This window comes from Emydura macquarii, unplaced genomic scaffold (genome assembly GCF_026122565.2).
Source record: "Emydura macquarii macquarii isolate MOO-44397 ecotype Brisbane River unplaced genomic scaffold, CSIRO-AGI_Emac_v2 contig_3647, whole genome shotgun sequence".
In the NCBI taxonomy this organism is placed as follows: domain Eukaryota; kingdom Metazoa; phylum Chordata; order Testudines; family Chelidae; genus Emydura; species Emydura macquarii.
The window spans coordinates 1,006,283-1,031,289 of NW_027133784.1; the positions used below are offsets into that span (position 1 = coordinate 1,006,283).

The window sequence follows — 25,007 nt, forward strand, 5'->3', positions numbered from 1 at the left end:
GGTGTGCTGTCGAATCTGCTCTGCCCTGCTGCGCTGCCTGCCTTCCTAGCAGCCGAGATGGCTCGAAGGCCAGGTTCCAAAGAGGGGCTGTGTGCTGGAGGGATGGGCCCTGGGACCCAGGGGCACATCAGCCCTCCTTGGGCTTCTCTCATCCCCACTCCACCCTATGCTCGCCTCTCAGCAGAGGCTGGGAGCTCCAGAGGCATGGACCTGACCCCAGCCGCCCAGCAATGTCTCTCCCTTCTTGGTCATTGCGGAGCCCAGGCTCACGGTCGGCATTGGCTTTGTTACGCATGGTGCTGGCGCTCTTCCTGTGGCACTGACAACAGCAATGGGGCTGGTTCCCGGCCACTGGTAGGTCTGAGTTCTGGTCCCAGAACTTAAACGGCAAAAGAACTCTTCTCACCATCCGCTACGGCTATTTAATCCTGACAGCAGCACCCTCTGGTCGCTGTCAGGACTGGAAGCCCGTTGAGCCAGGTTCTGCTCAAATGTCGAGGGAGACACGATCCCTGCCCCAAAAGGCCTCCAGTCTAATTAGATGCTGGAATCCATTTTGGTGACACCTCAGCATGTGTTGGACTCTGTGTCTTGCTGCTGGGCTGCTTGATATGGAGGGGCAGGGTAGGGAAGCTGTCCCCAAATTCCTACCAACAAATATAGCCAAAAACCCTGGATCCAGCCAAATTTAACACCTGGTTCTTCCCTCGTAAACACCGACTAGCTCTGATGGGAGGAGATCTGTGGGATCAGAAGCAGACCATGCCGGGTTTCTTTACCAGGCGAACTGTGTACAGCAGGTGCTTGTAGCTGGGGGGGGGTTTGAAATTCAGTGTATTGTGCATGTGCCTGGTTTTGTGGCTCTTCTACGGACAGCAGGCACTCAATTTTAACCTTAACCTCGGAGGACAGGACAGGAAGCAATGGGTTGAAATTGCAACAAAGAAGGTTTAGTTTGGACGTTAATTAGGAAGTAACTGTTGGTAGTTAAGCGCTGGAATAAATTACCTGGCGAGGTTGTGGAATCTCCATCATTGGAGGTTTTTAAGAGCAGGCTGGGCAAACACCTGTCAGGGACGGTCTAGATAATGCTTAGTCCTGCCTGTCGAGGCCCCTTCCTGCCCTGTGATTCTATGATTGGGATCTGGTTTGTGCGCAATTCACTGCTAGTGCCATGATCAGAATCACTGAGCTGTGCCCGGCCAGGCCCTGGGACCCTGCTTTCGAATGTCGAGCTCGCACGTGCAGATGGCCCGGGTGGCTGCTTGTGTGCGCAGTGGTGGCCATTGCCCATGCAGTATTTATGGGCATGTGTACAAATCTGGGCCTAATGTAGCTGCAGGCCAGTACGTGGTAACCCAAGCAGGCTGGCTGGCTCCTGCTGGCCTGTGTAAGCTGCTCTGGCCTAGCCATTCCGGTCCCGTGCGCGTGCCCGGTGTAGGTGACAGTGCTGCAAGTGCAGGAAGCGACGTGTTGCTGTCGTGTGCGTGCGCTCGCTGCCTGTGTCTTGCTGCCCTTTCCTCACAGCCGCTGCTGCCTACACTCATCATCACGAGGGCAGATGCAGGCGGCTCCTTGGCCCATCCACCCCCTCGCCCCATGTCCTCCTCCAACCTTGCTTTCCCTCTCCTCTCCTCCTGCGTCACTCACCACCCCCTTCCCCACACACACACACACCCCCTACAACGTTAAGCCTGGCCACATGCACCTTGACTGGCGGTAAAACACCCAGCTCTCTCCACAGTGGGAGTCGTGTGAAGCAGAGCTGGCCTGAAGTGTTACTACGGACGTTTTAAAAGGACAGGCTGCTAGTGGCATCTGCACCAGGCCCGTTGACTTCCATCTTGCCCCAGAGCCTGGACACTGATCTGACGTGTATCTGGCTCATTAAGTGATTGTGAGCCACTTGAACCCCATATGGGACACCCCTGTTCTACCCCAAAAGTTCCCAGGCTCTTTTTGAAGCATGGGCTGTCTCTTCACTTGTCTTGTGAGAATACCTCCCTTCCGTGTATCACCCCCCTCCCTCCACCTGCCCTTACCATCCCATAACTTCCCTGTGCCAACCCCAGCAGATGTGTACATGGAAAAGAAGCAGCAGCAGGGCAGCGTTAAGGGATTTTTGTCCTCTCTTAAAGTGATTTAGCAGCTGGGCTGGAGAGCCAGCCCCAGGGCACAGCCAGCTTTTTGCTGACCAGGTTGAGAACTGCTGCTCTGCATTTTCATAATCTTTAAGGTGGATACTTTGCAGGAAGGCGCCCACTTAGCCTTTATTTATCCTCATCACATGGCCCCTTGGTTTGCTTGGCAGGCTCTCTAACACTGTGCCAGCAGAGGGCACAGTTCCCTTAGTTTTTAGGATACCGCAAATGGAAAAGCGGAGAGGAGAGACTTGTTTCTGCCAAGATTTACTTGGCCCTGCCTCAGTGCAGAGGGCTGGACTCGACCTCTCGAGGTCCCTGGATTACTGTGAGTGGGAGTTTACCTGCTGCTCTATGAAGGGAGACAGTCCATTGGCTCCAAGGCCAATGGACTATCTTCTTTGTGGCTCCCCTCCTGGGTGAGACTTCGCCAGACTGCATTTATGTGACTGCTGCCATCCCTGCTCTGCGGTGCTGGTGTTTCCCTTCATCTTTTTCAGAGGCTCTTGTTTTGGCCATGTAACCTTTTGACAAAGCACCATTGCAATCCATCTGGTCTCCTAGCACTTGTGATTACTGTGGCACTCTGTTGGTAATGTATCAGTGTAACAAAGGGCAGTCCTTGGATTGAGATACAGCATCATCTATCTGGCGGAGTAGGCAGAGAGCTCTCGGGCAGAACTAACTCAGCGGCTCAGGGTAAGTTACAGAATAGCAGCTCAGCACAATTCAGCAGCTGCAGTGCAATTAGATGACATTTCAATTCATCTACGCCTCCCCTTTCAGGACAAAAGCTCATCGGTTGGGCCGTGAGAGCATTTGTACTAAGTGAATCAGATTAGGCTTCTGCCCATTCACACTCCTTAGCAGAAAACCACAGTTGCAAAGAATTACTTCATAGTGTAGGTTGTTCCGTCTATAGAGGAAAGCAGCCTCTTCCACCCCCCATACTGGGGCTAACACCCTTTGGTGGTATTTATACCTATGAGCAGCAAGCAGGATTCATAAAAGTGCAGTTGTTGCTTTTCTCACCATTTTTGGTCACAAAACACAGCGATTGTCTTAACATTCAAAGCCTGGGATGCTGATAATTCTGGAATAGGCCGTGCTAATACTTTTGCTAAGTAATAGGCAGCTCTTGTTATCTGTGATCATTTAATTCTGAAGCACTTGACACAGTACATATTAAACGTACTTATCTTGTAAAATAGGTATCCCAACTCCTAGTAACACATTGCACTCTTTGTTGTATGTCATATTTTGCAGAGGTCTGATGTGAATCAAACATGCGTCTGCTGCGGTTTGAGCAGTAGATAGGGCTAAAACTCAGGGAAAATGTAGTTTAGTGTTGATAATGACTTCTTTAACTGAGTTTTTCCCAGTACTTTGGCAAATTATTTTCTAAAGCAAAAATACTTGTATCCTGCCTCTCCCCTATCGCCCTCCAGAAGCCTTAGAAGTACTCTAATTCACAATACTGTCATTTTCATGAATGAGAATGGGGTGTCAATTTAGTGGGGTTTTTGCTGCCTTCCCGAATCCTGCAGTCACAATGCACTGGGTGTGAGTGCTTAGAGCCCAAGGGCTGCAGGGAGGCGTTCATTGTATTTCCCTTCTCTTAATAGGTGTCCTCAGGAATCTGGGATCACTGCAGATTACATATGCGTGAGTTAAAAATAGTGTGCCTGCTCTGCCTCTGAAGGATCAGCAGGCCCGGCCCAGCCTCAGGCAGGAAGTTAGCAAGCTCAAGGCTGTTGGAGCTGCACTACTCAAGTGGGCCGACAACCAAATTACTGTCTAACAGTGGATCTGTTGCTGAATTAATGCCATCTCTCTAAACCTGGCTATGCTCCCATTGTTCAGGGCCTCTCTTTCTTAGCTCTGAGCTACAGCAGGGAAAACTCAGCTGAGATCAGGCTACCTTTTCTCCTTGAGCAAGAAACGGAAGTGAGGTGAGAAGATCTGGAAGGCCGTGCGCTGTTCCCTTTGGCTACACTCCAGCTCCCTCGTGCTGGGAAGACCTAGTGCATATACTCCTGACCCCCTTCCCCAGTGTTTATACTATGGGGCCTTGCCCTGTGGGCTGCACTGAACCCTTTTTCCAAGCCATGCGACGGGGTTGACCTCTAGCAGCTGGCTCTTCTCTGTGCTGCTACTCTGCACCGGCTGGCAGGGTAAGAAGGGATCTGTGGGCTTCCACAGGCTGGCCTTCCAACTCCACAGCTGATGTGGGATTTTTCTGCTGCAGCTGCCTCCCTGCCACAAACAGCAGCATGGTGTTTGGTGCCCAGGGCAGGGTAAAGAGGACAGAGGGGGCCCATCAGGCTGGAGGGGAGGGAATGACTCCTATGGGGCTCGCTGCTGGGGCTCAGCTGTGTAAGGAGGAGGGGCAATCTTGCAGTGGGGGGGGGGTGCCCCTATGGGGGGAGGGGCTGTTGCTCCCTCACCCTGCACTGGGAGGGGGGGTATGAGGATGGGAGGAGCCTGCAACAGGAGCCCCGCCCCCAGCACCTTGGAAACTTTATTCCTAGGCTGTAGGGGTGGCGCTTGAGGCGTAAGCCCCGCCCCGTTCCGCCAGGGGGAGCGCTGCGCGGCGGTGCCCCCCCGTGGCCTCTGGCGGCGGGGGGAGGGGGCGGAGCTTAGCCCTGTGGCCACGCCCTGTCCCGCGCCTCCCGCCAATCGCCTGCTTCCATCGCCGGCCTCGTCCCCTCCGCCAATGGCAGAGCCGCGCCCTCAGCGTGTGTGTGGGCGGGGCCGGCCCGCGCCGGCGGTGGCTGAGGGAGGGCGCGCGGGCGGGCGGCTCTGAGGGCAGGGCAGGGCAGGGCAGCCTGTGGCGAAGCGGAGCGGACTCCGGAGTCGGGCGGGATGGCCGTGTGGACGCGGGCCGCCAAGGCGGGGCTGCTGGAGCTGCTGCTGCGGGAGCGCTGGGTGCGGGTGGCGGCGGAGCTGAGCGGCGAGGCGCTGAGCCTGACCTCGGAGCCGCCCAACGGGCTGGCCAACGGCGCCGAGTGGGGCAGCCCGGGGCCGGGGCCGGAGCCCCGCCCGCTGTCGCCGCCCGCCCCGCTGCTGGCCGAGCCGGCGCCGCCGGGCGTGCGGCGGGTGCGGGTGGTGAAGGCCGAGGCGGGCGGGCTGGGCATCAGCATCAAGGGCGGGCGCGAGAACCGCATGCCGGTGCTCATCTCCCGCATCTTCCCGGGGCTGGCGGCCGAGCGCTGCGGCGCCCTGCGCCTGGGCGACGCCATCCTCTCGGTCAACGGCACCGACCTGCGCGACGCCACCCACGACCAGGCCGTGCAGGCGCTGAAGCGGGCCGGCCGCGAGGTGCTGCTGGAAGGTACCGGCCGCGCGCGGGGGGTGGGGGGCGGGGAGCTGGGGGGGGGGGGGTGACTGAGCCCCGGCCCCGCCCGCTGGCTCCGCCGACCGGACCGGCCAGGGGAGCTAGTCCGGTCACAGGTGCAGCTCCGCGGGCAGGGGAGGTGACCTGCCCGCGCAGGAAAACCGGCTCCGCTGCCTGCTGGGTTCGTGTGTGGTCCTACACCGCACCGCTCTTTCACACGCACGGGTTTTTCCTCCTTTGCATTCCAAAGCTCCTGCTTTGTAGCTTTTGTCTGGGCTGGCCTCCTCTGTCGTGCAGGAGCAGAGCGGTGGGGATAGCCACCGAGTCCCCTGTGGAGATGCGGGGCTGCTGGAGCTCCCGAGGAAGGAGAGTGAGAACTCCTGTTTTTCGTTGTCTGTCTCCTCTAAGCAGCCAGTGCTATGGGGCACAAGCCCTTTTAAAATAGCCCACCTCGCAGTGGAAATGCTGTGCTGAAGCGGGCTTGTGTTCCCACAGTTACACCCGCCGCCGACTGCTCTAAGTCCATGCCTGATTTGCCTGTTGTTTTAGGGAAATTCATGACCAGTAGCCTGGGGCCCACAAACTGCAAATGAAGATGTAATTTGGCTCCTCCTTTCCTTTCCCAGGCTGTCTGACTCTCATGCCAGCAACATCTGCCGACTGCTAAGCCACAGCCCATGGAGAAAGCTCTAGTGCGGTGGTTCCCAAGCTTTTTGGCTTGAGGGCCTGAAGGGCCACCAGTCTCTGCCAGCAGTGAACTCCCCTCCCCTTGGCTGCAGCAAGGAGCCTGTACCAGTCTTTTAGCCACGAGGCAATGCGCTCTGCCTGGGTCCTTAGACAGCAGCTCCCTTTTATGGCCAATGGGAGGGGAGTGATGGGCCACTTTGAAAGCACCCACAGGCCACAGGTTGGTAACCACTGCTCTAGTGCATTTCTGATACTCAGGTCTGTTGCGGCTTTGCCTCCAGGAGAGATGCTGCCGCTAGTCTGCAGTTGCAGAGTGGGGCAGCTCCTGCACTTGCACCCCCAAGGTAGTATTTGTGGCATATGGAAACTGCTGGAACAGACTAAATTTAAATGCTGGGCTGCAGAGCAGCAGGCCAAAGTTTTCTGTTTGCATGGAGAGGGGGAGGGCGCACACTGTCAGCTATTCAGAAAAGTCCTTCCGTAAACAGAGGCCCACACTCGCGTTGGCTTTGTGGGAATAAGTCTCTTTAAAGGAAAGTCATTGGTGGCCTAAAACCTTTATGAAGGGAAACAAATTGCAGTATGAGGTGATGGATTTGAATTCGGGTCTGTGAAGTTACGGGAAGCAAATGGATTGCTTGTGTGTGGGTGGCATCATTCTGCAAAGAACATTAGCTCAGGGGCCCCCTGCTTGGGAGTGTGGGCTGGAAGGGATGGCCTGGAAGAAGCTGGGCTGGCTTCACAGGTTCCTGTGCACCGTACTTGGACTCAGTGCTGAACATCCTGGCTCAGACGACTGCTTATTTGTCAAGTCTTGTTTTATGAAAGTTCTTGCAAACCTGTCTTTAAGCAAAGCCTTTACATGATGATGCAAAGAATGTGATGGGAGAGATGCTGGTGATTGGAGGTAGATCCAAAGGGTCTTAAAACAGGAATTACAGAACTACAGCTACACTAGAGAGTATAGCAGCAGAACTGCAGCGATGCGGTGCTGCTGTCAGCTCTCTAATGTAGACGCTCTAAGTGGATGTGGGAGAGAGCTCTCCCGTCGGCTTCACTACTCCAGCCCTGCGAGCGGCGGTAGCTACTTAGCGCCGTCTACTCTGGTGCTTAGGTGGGTGTAACTTACGTTGCTCAGGGGCATGGCTTTTCACCCTCCTGAGCCACCTAAGTTATGCTGCAGTAAGTGCTAGTGTTATGGAAAGCTGAAATAGGCAGCAGACTGACCCCACCATTGGTGATGAGGGGGATTGCATTATCTGGAAGATAAGAGCAGTAAGAAAACCATAAAGCTACATTCAGAAGGAATGTAAATCATGGGGGTTTATTTTTTTCACCAACCTCGCTGTCCAGCACACTGCCATATCAGGCAGAATTCAGCTTACACATAATTTGTTTAATACTATGAAAGGATTTGATTCTTACAGGAGGTAAAATGTGGTCCAGGATTGCTATTCCTTAGGGAAGCTGTTTCCTTGAAGTCTGTGTGCTGTGGCATGGACGCTTTGGTATTTTTAGAGTGTTGTCTTTTTATTTATTACACAACTTGGTGATTAAAAGGAGTTGAGAATATAAATTATTTGCCGGTCTAGGGTGTGACCCTGTCATTTGTAATGTGTGGTAGTAAGTAGGGGAAAACTGAGAGGTTTCTCTTCAAAACAGAAAAATTAAACTTAGTTTGCAAGATGCATCAGGAAAGTAGACAGAGAAACCTGGATTTCTGGAGAAGTGATTCCATTTTAAGACCGGCGGTTCCTGTATTAAGCTGTCTGGGTAGCTGCAGAGCTCTGGAAAGCCAGAGGGAGTGAGTCTGCTCTTCTATGGCCTTCCCGGGCTGCCCTTTCTCAACACCATTTATGATTCTAGTGAGAATGAAATGCCTGAATTAGAGCTTCCTTTTAAAGTCCATCGTGGCTACGAGCCAACATGGTCAGGGAGTCAACCCCATGCACCAGGTGTCCCTCAATCTCCAACTGTCAGAAGCTGGGACTGGACGGCAGGGGATGGATCACTCGAAATTGCCCTGGTCTGTTCATTCTGTTCATTCCGTCTGAAGCACCTGGCACTGGCCACTGTCAGAGACAGGATACTGGGCTAGATGGGCCATTGGTCTCACCCACTGTGGCTGTTCTTATGTTCCTTTACTCTGACAGATGGCTGCCAGAATTGGGATGGGTTTGTGGGGTAGCTGCTGCCTCAGGAATCTACTGTCTTTCAGCACGCCTCAGGCTGTCAGAGTAAATCCTGCAGGAGGTAGGTTAGAGGCTTGATGTTCTAATTCTAGTACAGCTTTCTAAATCCTCCCTGTGCTCATGTGGCTGATTCCGAGGTAACTTCTTCTGGTGGTTACTGCTAACGATAACATTCTCTCTTTACAATGTAAAGCCTGAAAGGTGCTGACGTGTGATAGTGTCCTGAGTCAGCAGCGCGAGGCTTGGCTGCGTTGAACCTCTGGGTTTGCAATCTGGACTAGAAATCTCATGAGTCTTTGCTGGGAGATTTCCAGCATATCCTGTGCACTTGTGTTACAGCCAGGGACCAGTGATACATGTATAATAATAAGGAACAGAGACTTCCCTTTGGGTTTGCCTCTGTACCAGAGCATCATGCCCCAGATCTTTGAGAGTTCGTAGTAATAGATGTAAACGTGATCAGTGTGACGAGGCTGCATGCTATTCTGCCATGCGAAGCGAATATGACTCTTGCACTACTGTTATTCAACACACTCGGACAAGAAATACAAAATAATCCAGCCTTCCAAGAGCTTGAAAAATAATTCTAGGTGGACGGTCCATGCTTTGGGACTGCCAAGAGAAAATTGCTGCGTACAATGGGATTCCATTCAAAAGTCAGTGTCGTAACACCACAGCATCAGGCTGGAAATGATGAGCATGATGCACTGAATCCCATCGGGGTAGAGAGAAGTGTAAGAACTGCCCATAGGCTGTAATCTGGTGCAATGTGAGCACTGGCAGTGGAGGTGCCTACTTCAGGAAGGGAGCGAGCACACTTCAGCACAATCCCATCTTGGCTTTTTGTTTGTTTTTGGTTTTTTTGCTCTGGCTGCCCATAAATGTCAGCTTTTGGGTTGATTTTTGGGTTGTGGAACTGGCCAGAGAACACACACACTTTCCACATACAGCCCATAACAGCTGTCACATAGGATCTATTGAAGCCATGTCCAGCCTGGTCTGCATTAGAACTGGTTATCCAGAGAAAAAAGGCTATGCAACCCATTACCTATACCCCTGTGAACCCCCCTCCTGAATTTCATAGAGACTCAGCAGTGCTGCTGCTGGGATGCTAGTGTTATAACACCAGGGGCTCCAGCTGCTGCACAACTGTTGTGAACTCCAGCATGAGAACTAGATCTGCCAAAGGATGCCAATTCACACCAGCTCAGCTGTAATCCGATAATTTGAGCCTGCGGAGGCCTCTGGGGAGAAAGTCAGTGCTGCTCTGTGGCGGATGGGAAAAGATTTCACATCGCTTCACTAGCTACAATCAGCAGTTATTGCTTTTAACAAAATAGAAATGCACTTGTCACTTAAACGCTCTCCAGGGCTTTAAATTTAAGATGATGGGATTGCAGGCTGATCTCTAATTGTTGGCTGAAAAGCAGAGAGAGTTTCCATTCAGGTCTTATGTGCCAGACTTCATATTTCTCCTCCTCCATCTGCTTCCCCTTTCACTCCCTGTCTCATATTGTAAGGTTCCTTTTGATCCTCTTGTACAGAAAAACAAGTGACTATAAATTTTTAGAAGTTTGTACGTTTCACCTCCGTCACAAGACATGCAGCTCTGAGATGCCAGATCTCAAAAGACAGCCTCCCTCGCTTTACAATTTGGAATGCACTACAAGATACTTGTAGATTTACAAGCTCCTTTAAAAAGCAACTAGTTCATGCTGAGTGTTTCACTCCCAGAACACCCTGCAAAGCGAAGCTGTGTGTGAAGGTGGCTAGTGCACTATTCGATCTGAAGGTTTTCTGAGCTAGGGCATAGGAAGTTCTTCCTCAGTTTATTCTCAAGCCGACTCCTGAGATGTCAGAGCAGAACTTTCAGGAAGGGGGACAGGTTAAAATTCTGTCTGTGTGGCTCACAAAGAGGAAGGAGAGGTGCAGGGTCACCACAATCTAGATAAAATTGTGCATGTTCCACAGATTTATCGGCCCAAGTCTTGCTGCTTTGTCCGCAGTCCCCAGGGATGAGGCTCCTCAGTGGAGGGGACAGTGGGGAATGAGCTGCAGCTTTTTTAGAATGTGTTCACAACCCCCATGTCTGTAGCCACCTCTGGCCGTGAGGGTGTGGGGTGTAAAGGCATGTCTTCGCTCCTAGCCAGACTCCTGCGCACACCCACGTTTCTAGTGGCACTTTCAACTCCAGCTAGCTGGGCCTTTATGCTCAGCCAGTAATGCAGGGGTAGGACTTGGGTGCTCTGTGTGCTCAGACAAACCCTGTGCTGCTAATCCAACTCCTCTGGCTGGGCAGCTGCACGGTTGTATTGCAGCGTGAGATGGGCTAATGTGAGAGGAGTTAACTTGAACTAATGCTGTCTGTCGTGAAGACAAGCCCTAAGGGCCTGTCCTTCAATGGGGGGGGGGGAGTGTGTTCTTGATCTTAATTTGGGTTGAACAGCAGTGAAGACACAGCAGCTCTGCTTCTAACTCAGGTGGTATGCAGTGTAGTTGTAGCAGCATTGGTCCCAGCGTATTAGAAAGAGTTTCTGTCTCTCAGGTTAGCAGCTTGAATTGAACCCGGGCTGCCCTGTATCTTTAACTCAAGCTGTGACCTGCGTGAATGAGTTGCCGTGTCTTCATTGCTCTTTAACCCAAGTCATTTTTGTGCCATTTTTCTGCCGTGAAGACATAACCCAAGTCCCTCTCCCCTTCTTCCCAATGGGTTGTGTGTAGGCCTGTCTTCCTGCTAATGAAGTGTTGACAGTGGTGGGTTGGGGTCTCTTCTGTGGCCATTGCTCCTGTGACGAATAGAGCACTGAGCAGCACTGGTGACTGGTGGAGATGAAATGGCTGCTGTCTCTGGCCGTTAGCCAGGAATAGAGGGCATGGTTCAGGATGTTGGCAGCTAGTGTCTTGTAGCTCTGTGCTAGGAAGAGCCATGTAGTTTCACTCCGGCTCCCAGGAAGGTTAGGCCTTGTTGGTTGCACTGCAGATACACTAGCAAAATCCTCCCATTTTTGTATTGGCTTTTGCAGCTTTGACCACTGAGGGTAGGTAATCAACTAAGCACACTGCGTCGCATGACGGGTGTTGAAAGGAATCTTAAAATGGGGGGTGAAGTTCAGAGGCGCCTCCTTGCGGGCTGTGGCAGTACTGAAAGGTGGCCCTGTGAGTTCTCTACGCTTCATCTCCACGCTCGTTTTCCTGTCTGTCAAAGCCACGTGTCAAGGCCCCAGCCAGCGATACGCATAGCCTTCCCCACAGTGCTCTGCAGTTGGCACTGCTCTTGGTCAGCTGGCTGCTGCAAGAAGCTGCTCTGCTGACCACCCCTTTCCTCCTAGCTTCTGAGGCGCCGTGTCTTCATCAGTGTCTTTAAAGCTACGCTCTCATCGCTTTGCCGGGACCGTCCTGTGCTGCCTAGCCGTTGCTGTCCCTGTGCTTGTGCGCCACCTTGCTAGTTAGCTGCTGGAGGGCATGCCCACTCATGTCGTTGGCCAGCAGATGCACGTGTGGCACGTAGCCAGTGCTGAGACACGGCTGTTACTGCCACCATTTGGCAAGCGAGTCTGTACAAGGCCTACCTCTTTTTACTGAAGCTGGGTAACAATAAACTCGGTGTCTGAATATTTAACTCCCCATGTTAGAAGGACGACCTGAACCCCCCCGTGGAGCAGTCGTGTGGCCTGGTTTATGATCTCAGTGCCTACCAATGTGAAAGAGACTTGTGAAAATCTGCTTCCCAGGCAGCCCTGGGGGGAGAAGTGACTTTTGGGGTGACGGCAGCATTTCGGGGAGAGGGGAGCCTATTTTAAGCATTCAATTCAGGACTCAGTAATTGGAATGAAGTAACTAAGCAAGGTAGGTCTGGCTCAACAGCAGCTTTTACAGCCACTGTCCCCAACATCTGGCGTGGGCAGAATATCCTTTGTGCTCGTAACCAAGGGCCATTTGAATAGCCGGGGAAGAATGAGCCCCATGGCAGTGACGGGTGGAGTTAGGGGCCCTCGTCAAGGGCAGTGAGAGAGGCAGAGAAGAAGTGTGTGGAGGGGATTAAGATCCTAGTACACTTGGTGAAGAAAGTCTGGGCCCGAAAGCAGCTTCCATTACGTCAGGGCACAAAGAGCCAACCTGGGTTTCAAAATACACATGACCACTTCCTCATTTGTTAAACTTTATCTTCATTCCCAGGCAATGAACTTTAAGCTGGAGTTAAGGGTGGTGCAACATGCTGGGTGAACCCCGCAGAAGTGCTGTAGTCACCCATCACACAAACAGTAGAAATCCACACCATTCTGAGTTACGGTTCAATTTAAAGTAGCCCAAACACTTGCCAGTACAGAAATGCATAGTAAAAATGTCCCATAACTCTGCCCTGCAAGGACTCCAGCCTTTCCTTTGTCCTTTCCATATCAAGGGGCCAGATCCTGAGATCCCCTTACTCAAGGAGTTGACAATTTGCAGGACCAGGGTCCTTGGTATAAGGTGGGGTCTGTGGATCAGACTCTTCTCAAGGTGTTCAGAAGTTCTGAGATCTAAGTTCAGACTGCATTTGTGGTGCCTTACCTTTGGAGAAGCCACTGCCCTGTTGCAGTGTCCATATCATGGCCCCCTCCCACCTTCCTGCAAGCTCTTCCCGCAAGCTTTACCGAGTCTGGCGTCGGTGGAGCCTGTGCACTTGTGCAGACTGTCACTGCACGAGCGTGTTCTTTTTGTGTAAGTGCTCTGCTTTCCTGGGCCAGGTCTGGCAGGGTTGTGTATGTAGATACACTAGCTCAGGAACCAGGTGCTTAGAGAACTAGATGATTGGTATGTATTCCTTGTGTCGCGATAGCAGCTAGAGGCCGCAGTCAGGCATTGGGCTGCTCAGGAGCTAGGCTGCATCTGCAGGCACCCTCGATGTGCTTTGTGGTTCAACGCAAGTCAAGCATTGGGAGTTGCTTCCCTTTTCCCAAATGATCCAACCCCACCACAATGGCCAAGCTCAGAGCCTGACTTCGGTTATTTTTACCTTCACGGGTATGACTGCGTTTCCAGCTCAGAGCTAAGTAGCCACGCGCTCCGCAATGCACCTCTGAAATGGCAGTTGCAGCCCTTTAGGGTCTGGGGGGACCAGATGTCCTGATTTTATAGGGATAGTCCTGATATTCGGGCTTTTTCTTATATAGGCACCTGTTACCCCTCACCCTGTCCCGATTTTTCACACTTGCTCTCTGGTCACCCTGTTAGCGTTAGACAAATGAGCACAAAGCAGCACCCATGATAGGTTGAAATTAAAGAAGAGAATGGGGCTGAGGAAGAGGGAAGGGCATTAAATGGGGGAAGGGCATGAAATCCTCTGAAGCGGGCTTTGCTTTGCTTTTACCTCATGCGCTAGAAAGGAACATTAAAACCTCTTTGCAAGGAGGGGTTTCTCTCTCGAAGTGCATGCACAGCGTCAGGGATGCGTAGGAGGGAGGAGTAATTCCTGGGGCTACCAGCCTATTGCTCCCAGCTGACAGCAGAGTCACTGCTGAATGCCGGTGTCCTGGAGTTTAGCAGAGGGAGGGCGTGACTCAAGTGGCACTTTGCTCTGAGTGCATGGCCAGCGCTGCTTCAGAACTGCTCGCCTGAAGTGCAGCCATCTGCCCTGCTGCAGTAGTGAGACAGACAAACTGTTGTGTGTGACAGCGACACAGAACAGCCTCTGGCTTTTGCAGCTTTATATTAGTATGTCAGTAAGCGCCGAGCGTCCCTCTGGACCTGCTCTGAGCAGAGTCAACACTGGGGTCTGCTGCTCGCCAACACTTCCAAGCTGGTGCTGGAATCAAACCTGCATCGAATGGTGCTGACAACGTGGTGCACGTGTCTTTCTGTGACCATCACCGGCTCACCCCACCCTTCCTCCCTGGTGATGTTTCCTCTGCAGGAGTCAGGCTACTGGGCTGACACTCGCTGAACCAGACCTTGCTCTAGTTTCTCATCAGCAGATGCAGGCATCAGGCCTGATACTCCTCAGGGAGCAGTGGGTTAATGTTTGCCTGGCCTCAGAAGTGGGAGGAGGGAAGGGGAGCATGTGTGTCTGGATGGTCTCTCTTGGCATCTGTTCCTATCCCTGAAATGAAGTCAAGGATCTTCTGTCCAGATGTCCAGCCGGGATATCCGGGAGAGAGGCAGGGTTTGTCTGCGGAAGCCCAATCTTCCCTTCTCCTCCTACCTCCCCCTTCTCGGCCCCCCACACCCACACATGAGTGCATCCAGTCTGAAATGTCTCCAACATTCTTGGCTCCTCCCTTTGGGTTCTTCTTAACACATTCCTGTTTACAGTCACCTTTGCACCCCCCTGCAGGCCGTGCCCTTCAGTTCCTCTAGCCTGTGACCTCCAGTGTTTGAATGGTCCCATGTGTTCCCACGCTGGGACAAGGTCAGAGCACCGGATTTTTGTGTAATCGTCTCACAGATTTTCACCTTTGAGGAGTTTTGTTTGTACAGCGATAGCTGGGGTTAGTGCCTGGCTGTAGGACTTTACGGGAGAGATTGCGGTGGGTTCATTTGGTAGCTGTGTAACAAGTCTCACACCACGTCACGTTACGGTTGGTGCAGAGTAGCTCTAAAGTTGCCTGTCATGGGGTGGTATTTGGTCACTGGGGGGATCTTGGTGACTGGTCTGCAGCTTTTCTTTTATCCTGGTCCTTTTGGCTAATTCCGTTTCCAAGATCTGTCAACAGAGCACGTGGTATTGTCCCTCCAACTTAGAAAAGTGGCATTGTGCAAAGTTCTCCCTGAAATGCTGCGAGTTCCCTCCAACACAGAGTAAAATAAACTGCTTGATTCTGCTGTTTTAAAAGGGGTTAAAAATCCATCTAGCCTTGGCAAATCTTCCTCCATTTATGCTCCAAAAATAACCATGTGGAAAACCTGTGACGGCCAAACCGCATTACTCCATGGTGTATTCTTGGCTACATGGCTAGGAAAAAACCTGTTCTGACTGCGTCTTAGCTGAATTGTCTAACAGAGTTAAAACACAGGTGTTTAATGCTGTTACAGCCCGGTCCTTGTTGTGCAGACACACTTCTTGCCTTCGACTTAGCTACAACTGTTTCCTCGTAGCTGTGTTTATAATGCACAAGCGTTGGTCCTGACTCTGAAGTTCACTTGCTCGCTATGTAGGTCGGTTTTTCATGTTGGTTGGTTTGTATTTTTTTCTCTCTCCTGGATAGAAGATCTGTGTTCACTTTTTGTGGCATCCATTTCCATCCATGCAGTTCAAAGATGCATAGATTTTTCAAGGCCAGAAGGGATCACTGATTTGGAGCTGTTTTCATATCCCAGGGAAACACCCATTCATTTCAGGAATAAAAGGTGCTAGGTTGTAGCCAATCCCCTGACTTCGGTAATTTTCACTCTTGAATGATAAACTAAGCTCCCAGTTTTGTCCCTGTTGATTGCAGGCTCCATCCTATCTCTCAAAGGGCTGTGTTGGCTTTTCCCTTTCCTGTGAATTGAAGCTGTGAAATGCTGTAAAGTGTCCTTCCTCAAACACCAAATTAATCTTCAGGTTTAGAAGCCATCCCTGAGGGGGGCTTACAGTTGAGGTCCAGATGTGATCCTAACAGGGGCACTCAAGGAATTCCATCCCCTCCTGGAAGGGGGGAGGAGCCTTCAAGCTGTGATTCCTTTCTGGGCATCTTGCATCCTCTCTGGCCTCTTAAAATATATTGTGCAGCTCTTGAAAGTGACGAATATAAGCTCTCAGCCTCTTTTCCTTGCCTCCAAGAACTGGTCACGTTACACTGTCTTTTATTGGTCCCCTTTAGCTCATCCTTATCTGGAAGGAGAGCTGCGGTATTGGAAGCAGCAGGTTTCCAGCTGCAGAGGGAATGCTGTGCCAGTTGCTGTGGCCAACTCTCCATCACGTGGGTTTTCAGTTACCAAATCCTAGACGCCTTTAGAATCTCAACACTTGTCAAGATGTTTAAAATGTTTTCTTTCAATTCCAAGTGGGGCTGGTTGGTCTTTTCCTTAAATATGGTTCCAGCTTCACCTTCCTGCACCTGGTCAATCCTGAATCAGGCAACTCCCACCAGGGGTGAGCTGCGTTTGGCACAGTCAGACTTGGTGAGGTTCTGGCTGTGCACATGCTTTGCTGCTATGTTCACAGCAGCCCTGGGAGCCTTTGGGCTTATCTGATCAGGTTAGTTTCACTCACTTTAAAAATCACTGAGGGTTCAGCAGCTCACAGATTCTCCTTCCCAAGGAGAGTCAAGCCTTTAGTCCTTCCTTGAAAGTCCGTGGCGTGCGTGTGTGTGTGTGCCCCACCTGTGCTCTGCCACGCAGGTTATGCTTGGATGGTATTTAACTTTCTGACCTTGTTGGAAAGCAACTTGGAACAAACACACCAACATCCATATCTGGTGGCCAGCTGTATAGCAGGTCCCTTTGCGGAGTGCTGGATTAGTGCTCCACTTCACAGGTGGGAGAGGAAGATTAAGGTACATGGAGATGTGTAATCCTGGGATAAGTGCTCTTACTGCCTGCAGGAGGCTAATATTAACTGTAGTTTGCTGCCCTCAGCAAGGGCAAGCTTCTCATCACAGCATGGATCTTGGTCCAGCTGTGCCGCTCAGCTGAACCAATCCAACTGGAAGACCGAGCTGGAGGAAGGGAGGCAAGAGTTATTGCTTGAAGCTCAGATTAACCAGATGAGACTTTTCCGTATCGTCTCAGCTCCTTTGCTCTTTGCCGTACTAACGCTCAACATCCGCTGCTGTCGTAGGTCAGCATAGGTCCAGATACGAAGCATGGGTCCTGAGGAGGTGGGCTAGGCTAACCACATCTCTATACCTGTCTCAGGCAGAGACCTGGGAAAGGGAAAGTAGCTTCACAGCTGTGAGTTAGCCACCTGGCACATGCTGCTTTTCCTGATAGGGACCCTGGTACTTCATTGTCCTGCAGTGCGGTGTTAACCCTCTGCTTACAGGCTTTCTGCTGCTCCATCTGTCCGTTGAAAGTGTTACCTATTAGAAGGCGGCGGGGGGTGCTGCGACCGAACGCCAAGTTCTGATCTGGCGCTGCAGACGCCTGGCCTTGTTTCACGAGGCTCCTGTGCCGCCTTGGGGGGATGTGTTAGAGCCTGCGAGTCCAATGAGGGGTAATGCAGAGCGGCTGCTGCCTGCCAGAGCTGCAGGTGGTGTGGCCTCAGGGGCGGAGCTCAAACTTCTGACAGTGACGGGAGTGGGGTGTGGCTAGCCAGGTAGGATGGGCTAGCAGCAACATTTGGAGTGGATGAGGTGGGGGGAAGGAGGGGCAGGAGAGGGAGAGGGGCCAGAGCAGAGGGGAGTGAGCGATGAACACAAGGGCTTGTGCTGGAAGGATGGGAGGGCGTGTGAGTGCCACTGAGGCCAACTCTTCCCGAGGCTGGAGACCACCTGGGCACGGGGGAAAAGCAAGTGAGAAGCAGTGCGCTACAGCGCTGAGCCAGGATACAGGGAGGCTAAAGGACTTGTCTGTTATGCTCAGCGGGGCGGTGTTCTGAATTTGAGGATTCTTAATTCCTCTCCAGAGTTGCCTTTGGCTAGCAGAATTCCTTGCATGGGGTGTTGCCAGTAAATGACACATCTCAAGGCCGGCGGTCTACTTGTCTGCTGGCATTGTTGTTACGAAACCCCCTCTTAGAGCTGTTTGCAACTTGGTCCCTTGGAATGAGACAGACCCTTGGCAAACAGGCCTAGACCAAAGAGGGGAAATAATCTATTCTATTCTATTAATCAGTGCTGCTGGTTTGGGATCACTTGCTTTTACTGAGCAGGAAAAAGAAACAGCTCTGCAAAGGAACTGAAGGAATGGCACATTCTCCTCACGTGCTCAGAGCAAAGGGCTGGCAGTTCTGCAGTAAGGCTGCCTCCTGCATCTGCCCAGGCAGGCCGGGGGAAGTGGGAATTGAAAAGCCCTGGCATCTTATACTGCCACTTCTCCCCCATGCTGGAGAGCTCTGCTGCCCTAAGCAGTCCCATTGGGATGCTCCCTTAGCAGAATGCCTGATAGCAAAAGCTTGTGAGAACATGCTGCTAGCCCCTGACAGAGGGCCAAAACAAACTTCAAACCTAATGTGTAAAACTTCGAAGCGTAAATTACAGGAGAGCGTGGCACTGGATCTTGCTGTCTCTCTACACAGTTCCAGCAAAATGCCAGAAGCCTAATTTGGACCGTCTGGCAATGCATGGGTGGTTTAGAATCACAACCAGTGGAATCAGCTGGCAGCACAACCCCCCTGTAATGCCTCTACTATTTATGTCTCAGCCGCTCGGCTGGCTCTTCATCACAACTCGTCTTTGCTTTCTGCGTCCTGTCTTGCCACGGAGGCGTTGCACTTGCCTTATTGTTCTTGGTTATGTCCTTCTCTGATATCACTGGGTTAATTGCAGGTGCCCATTTGGGTCAGACCCAGACAAAAATCAGATCAAAATAGGCATGCAATTCTCACTTCTCATGACACACAAGCTCAAGGAGGTTTGGGTGCTAGTGCCACAAATGTAAGTTCTTGAGCCTCTGTCGGCAGCTCTTGTGGGGATATTGGGGCTCCTGGGAGCATGCTTTGCGATGTGCCTTGTGTGCTTTCTTGGCTTAGGTTACTTCAAGAGCCCGGTGTAAGAGTTCGACACTCGTTTCTGTGCTATTGCAGTTCTGTTTAGGAAAATAACCATCAGAAACAGCACTGCTCAGCGGAGCCCTCCGTGTTCAGTGGACGTGAGCCAAGAGGGCAGGGTTTGCTGTAACGCTATTTCTATCCTGTTTGTATTCAGCAGATATGTAAAGTGGGAAGCAACCCCAAAAAGGTAGTGGCAAATGCCCCCTGGTGGTAGAGACGGTGGGAAAGCCACTCTACTGAAACCCTCAACTTCTAAACCAAGTAAATCATTCTGCCTCAGCGACTCTGAATGCCTGCATGTCCTGGTTTGTTAGCAATGCACTGTGTGGGTGGGGTGGGTGGTGTTGGAGCAAGGTGACGTATTATTTGGGGTTTAATGGTGTTTTCATGGATTGGGTTGGAAATATTTGATGTGGAGAGGACTAAGACAGACATTACGATGGCTTTTTAGATATTTTCCCCAAGCTGTAGAAAGTTTTATTTCATAGTGGGCTATTGTTAGTTTGCTTTTTAATTCTCTGCTGGCCTGTAGTTCATTAAAATTATTGCGTTCAGCTTTGTTTCCTTTCTTCAAAGATGTATAAACCAGGATTCACGGTCAACTGTCTGTTTTCATTGGGTTCCTCTAATTCTCTACTTGCAGACATGCTTTATTCCTAGTTGCTCTAGAGCGGGCGTATTTAAGATGCGACTGCTGAGATGTTTTCTCTATTTCCTTGCCTTTTAGGTGGGCATGAGAGGGTGAGATTTTTATCAGTGAATGTCAATTTTGCCCCCCACACACACACACTTCCATCAATTACTGAAATTTGCAGATAGGCAAAGTAAGAAAAATGCTGCTTGAAAACATATTAAAGTTTGATTTAAGGGTGTTTGCTTTGACATGCGAGGTTGATAATTTGTACTTTAACAGTTACAAAGCTCTAACTTTTTGAATCTCAACATCTACTGTCATTAAATAATTGCCTGCAACTGTGGAGAATTTAAATAGGTAAAAATAAAAAATGCTTAAAAATAAACATCGATGTTGTCAGTCAGTTATTTTAAGAAGAACTGAATTCTGCTGAGCCTATTCCTAAGGAAGGTGCATCTTTGTACTTGGCATCAGGAGTATTCTTAACCTCAAAAACATCTTTGCTTTTCCAAAGCCGCTGAGGTCAGTGGCTCATGCAGGGAGAGGCTCTGAAGTGCTGGAGGAGTGTGTGAACTTGTCCTGCTAGGGCCTACTCCTGCACCTGTTGAAGTCTCCGTAGGGGTTTTGCTGCTGACTTCTGTGAGCACAGGATTTGGTCCTCAATGAAGTCTTTCGCAAAGCAGCTGTTAAATGGGAACCACTTGTGGAGTCACTTCATAAGACCACTGCTAATGCTGGCTTCACAGCAGCTGTGATGTGAAGGGCTAGCGTGCTCAGTGTGACTCATCTCTCCACAACAGTTTGTTATAATTGATGTATCTGTAGAAAGGAAAAAGAATGTGTTTGGCCCAGTGCCAGAGAGGAGCCTGGGGGAAAACAGTCCTCCCTTATGGAGCTCTTGCACTGGGGGCTTAAATCCACGGTAGGCACCTGCTGAAGGTGGCTCAGTTTTCTGAGGTACCAGGCACCTATAGCTCCCATTTCAGTGGGAGCTGGCCATGCACGGGAAATTGGGCCGTTTTAATAGGGTGCCTAATTTGGGGCACTTAGATGCAGGACAACATTTTCTGACTTAATTCAAGTATAGGCGTGTCCATCCATAGTGTTCTGATCTTACTGTCGTGGAGGCCAGCTCAATGGATTGGTGGATACATAATACCTCTGATACACGAGGCAGCCTTCCCCTTGTTGCACTTGAAATATTTCATGTTAAATGGTTGGCACTTAGTGGGTTATCTCTGAAAGGCCTTGCCGAGGTCTAACTGGCAAAGAAAAACTAGCTGCTTCTCTCAGCTTCAGAAAGATCTCTGACTTCTTCCACTCTGGTTTCTGGTCATCCCTTCACTGTCTGTGCTGGGGGATTTTGGCAGCATCTTTGGAGGGCCCTGATGGTGTGTCATGACTAATAACCCAAGCAGCTCGCTTCTGGTGAGCGGATCAGCCTGCGGCTGCAGAGCAGAGGGCTCCACCAGCGTCGACCACAACTTCGTCTTGTGTTGATACGTCAAAATGACTCTTAGCAAAACAGGTTTTGCATTTAAAACCAATGGGTCTGTTGAACAGAGGCGGAAGTATTATTTGTAGATAGTGAATTGAGCTGATTTGTTTCTGGTCACCATGCCCTTTAAGATTTTAAATTAGTAGATCTCCTCATCCTCTCGCATCTCATTTGTCTTCATAGATTGAAAGAGGAAAAAGAGCTGTCCTGCCCTCTGCACCTAGAGAAATGACTGCTGCTGTGAAAAAGCTGGTGTACCACTTCAGCAAGCTCTGTCTGGTCCCAGATGCTTAGCCAGTGTCTTCCCCCTTGTTCACTGGTTTTACTTTCTTTAAAACTTCAATAGCAAACATGTACTGCTCAACAATTTTATTTAATTTAAATGATTTTAAAAGATTAGGCCTTAACTTAGGTTGTCATAATTTTGGATTTAATATTTAATTTTAATCAGTTTATTTTAAAAAGAAAAATCCAATGTAAATGCATCATTTTAAAAAAAATCTGTTTTAATCTACCCTCGTTCATAGGGCTTTTTCCCCCTAAATGTATGGCAGGGGAGTGGCCTTGTCTGCACTAGAGGGAACTTGTGAAAAATTTCCCCCCTTGCACGGCTTTCCCCTGCCCTGGAGTTATCAGTAAGGTTAAGATTTTGTCACTTGAATTTTTCATCAATGTCACGGGCAATAAACAAAGTCACCAAAGTCCATGACCTGGGGGAGGGGAGGGACACGGACTGACATTCCAAGCCCTGTTACCAGGGATGGGAAGGGGCTGCGGCTGGGAGCCGAAGAAGGTCAGTTGAAGTCCCAGAATCTGTGACTTCCGTGACAAAATTGTATCCTTAGTTATCAGCACTGGAAGCTGTAATGTGCACAGCCCACCTGCTGCTTACACATTTTTCAACACCGTGTCATCCATGCCTGCTGAGAGCAAGTCCAACCAATTTGGTGAGGGCTTGCAGGATTGCTGGCACTGCTTCTGCTGGACTGACATGAGCAGCACTGAGGAATCTTTCTAAAACGTTCTTGGTGTAGGCAAGGCTCGTGTGTGTCTGTTAGCCTGCTGTGAAAGTGCTCCTTTTGCCTTTTGGGCTGCTTCAGCTGTACTCTTTAGCCATGGTTTGTGGAGGAAGATGGTCTGGCTGGGGGGAAATATACAAATGGCTTCCCTTTCTCCCTCCCACGGCTGACACCGGAGAAGCATTTGGAGCTGTGCCAACTTGGCTAGAAAATCTGCCTGATGATAGAATTCTGGCAGCTGTGACCAGCAGACCCAAGGCTACGGGTGAAGCGTTGGAAGCTCTGGAAACTTGGATAGCGTCGTCCTTCCGCAGGCGTGGCTGCAGATGGGATCCAGGATGGGAAGGCGGCTGACCCCTTGATCACATCCATTGTACTGATTTATATTCTCTTTCCTACTTCAGTTCCGTTCCTTGTGCTGCCAGTAACTGGGGAGGAGCTGTCCGGTCCCTCCACCCTGCTCAGGACACGTCTCATAGGTGGAGGAATTGTGCATCTGAACTTCATTTGCAGAGCCCTTGCTTTGTGTGCAGAGATGTTTCTCCAAGTCTGAAAATCCTTCACTGCCCTTATCAGTAATGGTAGCCTGATCCAGGGTGACTGGTTGCTCCCCTTCCCTCTTTGAACAGCTCATTGAGAGTCTCTGCTATTTCACTCCAGTAGGGCTAAAAGAGCAGATGTCAGTCGATCAACCAGCCATTCTCTTCTTTCTCTTTGAATGCAGTTGTCTGAGTGGGAGAGGAAGGAGCAAGGAAGCTATGCTCCCTGTGTAGGTTCTGCTCCAGGCTTTTCTGAAGCTTCTAATCGCACAGAAATGAAGTCCCAATCCACACATCCGAGTCTTTGCAGGGCCACATGTGTTAACATCACTCTTCTCTTCACTGTCAGGACCGCCCGCTCGCCGTTCTTCCTTGTCTTGTAATCCATAAGGAGATTACTCTAGGGCAGTCATGCAGTACTCTTCTGGAGGGAACACATGCAAAGGAAAGAACCTTACACTACTGTAACATGGTGCAAAAATGCATGGTAGGAAAGAGCTGGACCGGATAGGCAACTGTTCGCAATGTGGAGCAATTCACTAATGGGTGTGATTACTGACGGTATTACACACTGTTTTCCACCTTTCAGTAGCTTTGGCAAGTTTCCCTTTCTGACCAGGGATAAAGCTCACGTGCTAATTCCACGCAGAGCGTGTCCCCTGCAGGGTCATTCACTGATTTGGTGGAGCATGCTCCCACGCCAGTGGGATTTGGCTGAGATTTCCTGCTTCATGAAGCTGTTGAGATTTTGAAGTGTTTTTGTGTGGAGTCTTTGATCGTCCAGCCAAATTCTGCATCTTGGTGTGCGCTGGGCGGGTGCCCGAGGCTTCTCTTGGTCAGCTCTGTTGTTTAACTAGGCAGCATCACAGCCTGAAGCACAAGGCTTAGTTCTTCATAGCCAGCATGGGGGAGTGAGCTGGCTATACTCACGGTTTAGGCGCCTCTTGCCTGAAACTGGTTTGTTCTGATTTGAGCCTGAAGCCTGACATTGAGAAGGGAGAGGTGGCCGGAGAACTGGCCCAGCGCAATGGAAGCGGGTGTAGTCAGCTTGGGAAGGGACTGAAATTGTGCCCAGAGGTCCGCTCCCCAGTAGGCCAGTTTAGGGTGTTTTTCCGGAAGCTGTGTTTACAGAGTTTGGGTTGGGAGCTGGTGGGAAATCCTGACCAGTGCATGGATGCAGGATTTGTGGAGTTCTAATTGTATTGTAGAAAGGAATGAGTGGTTTTTGGGAACCAGCTGACAAAAGCGGTGTGGCTGTAATGAATAACATCGTTATGTCTCAAGAGATGATTAGCACTCATTCAGCCCAGCCAGAATGGCGGCTCATTGCACAGGAGGCCAGGGCAGAGAGCCTTCCTGCTTTATAGAGCCTCATCACAGGGAGCCATGCTGAGCAGGGGAAGCGCTGCTTTCTCTTGCGTTAGATGAGCTGGGGGGAGGCAGTAGAGGGGATGGTCTCAATTGTACGTGCAGAATAGCTAATTATATAGTGCACGGTGTTTTATGGAGCAGTTTGCCTTGTATGATGGCCTGGGTGGCTAAATCCAGAAGCAATCCTCGTGTTCGTATTGGGCTGCATAGGCTATCTGCAGCCCCTCTTAGTCTATGGGCATGTCTTTTATGAACACCTACTTTGAGGCCAGCTGGGGTGTGCTAGTCTGCCATGTACTAGCTGTCTCTCTGGACCCTGCTGCCATGCACTAAAAGCTCCCTAGTGCATTTCGATTGACTCTGTTCGAAGCAGAACAGATCAAATCAAAGCGCTCTGGGGAAACTTGCAATGTATGGCAGGGCAGGGTGGGGTACATGTATGTTGCAGCTTGCCATCAACAGTGTTTATATAGACAAACCCTGAGCCATTCGTGGGGCTAGTCCCATTATAAATCCATATGCCACAGAAATTCACATCTGGTTAGTAGGTGGCCAGAGGGCTTGGTCCTGAGAGGAGCAGCATTTGGAGCACTGATGTGTACACAAGCCTATTGAGAAATACAAAAAGTAGTGACTAAAAAGTCCTCACACTTTGGAGAATGTCTCAGCAGCCGTCCCGGTTCACCCAAGCCAGAGCCCTCTTCACGAGTAGGCAGACGGCTGACGTATGCAGTAACTTTCCAGAACGTTGTATCTCAGGAATTGGTGCATGCACTAAATGTGGCTTCACGCAGCTTCCCTGGGTCCACGAAACTGCTGAGACAGAGAAACAATGAAATGATTAAAAAAAAAAAATCTAATAAACCCCAGAATCCAGTACCTTGTCCAGCCTCTGCCACACTCATCCCTGAAATAAACAAAGCCATTAAATACCAAAGAGCTCAGGTTTTCTGAACCATAATTCAGCTGTCTGTATT

At 50.7% G+C, this 25,007-nt stretch overlaps 1 protein-coding gene across 2 annotated transcripts in view; it reads left to right on the forward strand.

Moving 5' to 3' along the window:
- The first annotated feature begins 4,963 nt into the window (after positions 1-4,963).
- Positions 4,964-25,007, forward strand: part of SNTB2 (syntrophin beta 2) — a 48,535-nt gene continuing 28,491 nt past the window's right edge. For both annotated transcript variants that reach the window (XR_010917755.1, XM_067536708.1), the window contains exon 1: positions 4,964-5,475. Coding sequence is in view for 1 of the 2 variants with exons in the window: in XM_067536708.1 (XP_067392809.1) it covers positions 5,007-5,475 (469 nt within the window). In the remaining variant the exon portion in view is untranslated. The remainder of the gene's footprint in view (positions 5,476-25,007) is intronic.